The sequence below is a fragment of the Helobdella robusta genome (genome assembly GCF_000326865.2).
Source record: "Helobdella robusta unplaced genomic scaffold HELROscaffold_9, whole genome shotgun sequence".
NCBI lineage: Eukaryota > Metazoa > Annelida > Clitellata > Rhynchobdellida > Glossiphoniidae > Helobdella > Helobdella robusta.
Window position 1 is genome coordinate 5,146,284 of NW_008705512.1, and position 2,795 is coordinate 5,149,078.

Genomic DNA, 2,795 nt, shown 5'->3' on the forward strand with positions numbered 1-2,795 from the left:
ACAACAACATCAACAACATCAACATCAACAACAAATAAACAAAAACAAAACGATGCGAAAAACCTATTGATATTGGGCAAAACACCATTTTAATTAAACCAACAAAAAATTCCTTTCCATTTTGCATAATTTTTCATTTGGAAGAATAACAAGAGCTATATATGCAAATACATACATACATACATACATACACATACATACACATATACATACATACATACAAACATACATACATACATACAAACATACAAAAACATACAAAAATACATTCAAATTTGCACCGAATTTAATAGCAAAAACTTACTTTTGCATAGTTAATAATTTATTTTTATGGGATGAGTGGTTGCACTAGTAGGCATAATTGTATTTTTTTGCATTTTGCATTGATATTTTTATATAACTGTATTTTTTATTTGTATGTTTGTTTGTTTGTTTGTTTGTATAACTGTTGTTTCATAATTGTATGTATTTTATTAGCCTGTTTGTTTGTCGTTGTTTGTGTCCTGTGTGTTTATTTGTTTGTTTGCATAAAATAATACAAAAAATACAAAAAAAATACAAAAGATACAAAGAAAATACAAAAGATACAATTCAAAAATGCAAAATGACACCCTCAGTTATAGGATAGGATACCATATAAAATTGAGATGACTTGAAAACGTACAAATGGAATATAGACACGTTGGCGACAGATTTGTTTGAAATTCAAAAAATGGTGAAAGTAAGAGAAAGAGAGAGACAGAGTGAAAAAGAGAGAGAGAAAGAGAGAGAGAGAGAGAGAGAATGAGACAGAGTGAGAAAGAGAGAGAGAAACAGAAAAAGAGAGAGAAAAAAAAAGAGAGAGAGAGAAAAAAAAGAGCAAATACATGTTTCTAAACCAAATTACACACACTTTAAATACGAAAAAATCACATGAGTTATTTTTATCACTTATATAACTTAATAACATTCATTTGTTATCTATTTGACGTGTGCACGTGTGAATGTGTGTTTGAGTGTGTGTGCGTGTGTGCATGCGTGTGTGTGTGTAGTTTGTGTGTGTGTAGTTTGTGTGTGTGTGTGTGTTGAGGCATATGCAATAAACAAATCTTGCAGTTTCTAGTTTACTCTCGCAAGCGTTCTGCGGTTTGTCTGACGCTGTCGTTTTTCCAATCCTTCCTCCTTTCATTTTATCTTTCTTTCCATCATACTTTATTCATTTTTTATAGGTTCATTCATTTTTTTTACTCTTCTTCCTGTCTGATTTTTTCATTCACTCATCTAGACGGCACGTTTCATTTGTTTGTTTAGTTTTTAAATTGAACAGTTTTCATTTGTTCATTCATTCAGTTGTTCACTCATTCTTTTGTTCATTGAATCATTCATTTATTCTTTTGTTTGTTCGTTCATTCATTTATTCATTTCATTCTTCCCTATATGATTTTTATTCATTCTTCTCTTCATTCATTTCCGTCTCTCTCTCTCTCTTTCTCTCTTTCTCTCTCTGTCCCTCTCTCTCTCTCTCTCTCTTCATTCTTTCACTTTTTATACCTAAATATTTTTTCTTCTTTTCTCTCCATTCAATTGTGGTTTTTTTCAGTTTTTCACTTTCAATTCCTGCTCAGAGAATCATCTAAGGTAGGACTGAGGGTGTGGTTTCGATGTTTATGTTGTTGTTCTTTTTGATGTCTATGTTGTTGTTGTTTTTTTTGTTGTCTATGTTGCTGTTGTTGTTGTTGTCTATGTTTTGGTATTTGTTGTTGTTGTTTTTATTGGTGCTGTTTTTATTGGTAATGGTGTTATTGATGTTGATGTTGTTGTTGATGTTGTTGTTGGTGTTGATGTTGTTGATGTTGTTGTTGGTGTTGTTGTTGATGATGTTGTTGCTGATGTTTTTTGTTGCAACAATGCTTTTTCATTTTACGAAATTATTTTTGTTAACGTCAAAAAATTCATCCGTTCGTCAATTTTATCATTTTGTCTGTTGCGCAACCATGATCAACTGCAACATCATCGTTATCATCATCATCATCATCAACAGCAACAACAACAACAACTTCGTCATCATTATCATCAACAACAACAACGTCATCATCATCATCATTATTTTTATCATCATTATCGCCATCAAAAGCTCATCTGCATAAACATCCTTTTAATTTACTGAAAGTTCGATTTATAATATTTTTTTCTTCGGCTATTTTCTTTTCTTTGGCTATTTTGTTTCTTTGGTTATTTCAGTTCTTTGTTTTTGTTTCTGTTTTCATTGATGTTTGCACGTTGATATCTTGATTTTTCATAATTTTACTTCTATCTTTGCTAATAGTAACATCAGTAGAAGTAGTTGTTGTAGTAGTAGTAGCAGTAGTAGCAGTAGTAGTAAAAGTAGTAGTAGTAGTAATAGTAATAGAAGCAGTAGTAGTAGTAGTAATAGTAATAGAAGCAGCAGTAGTAGTAGTAGTAGTATTAATAGTAGTAGTATTAATAGTAGTAGTATTAGTAGTAGTAGTAGTAGTAGTAGTAGTAGTAGAAGTAACTGCATGGGTGGTATTAGATGCAGATCTTTATGTGTCCGTAGTATTAGAGGTAAAAGTAATACTGGATGTTATAGTCACTACAAAAGCAATGAGAGATTTTATTTCTATGGTGTTGTTGTTTTTATTTCTATGCTTTTGTTGTTGTTGTTTTTATGGAGTTTTTGTTAATTATATTTCTTTGGCAGTGTTGTTTGAAGACGTGTTTGTTGGGGTTTTTGGTATCGGTTCTATGTTTTCTTCGTTGTTGTTGATGATTTTTCTATCTTGGTGTTTTTTTAT

At 30.8% G+C, this 2,795-nt stretch overlaps 1 protein-coding gene across 1 annotated transcript in view; it reads right to left on the minus strand.

Annotated features, from left to right (window-relative positions):
* Positions 1 to 1,612: 1,612 nt before the first annotated feature.
* The window catches only part of HELRODRAFT_189968 (hypothetical protein), a gene marked incomplete at both ends in the record, with an annotated part of 42,090 nt that continues 40,907 nt past the window's right edge, over positions 1,613 to 2,795 (minus strand). Inside the window, one exon of the mRNA XM_009033367.1 lies at positions 1,613 to 1,865. Coding sequence (XP_009031615.1) covers positions 1,613 to 1,865 — 253 coding nt within the window. The remainder of the gene's footprint in view (positions 1,866 to 2,795) is intronic.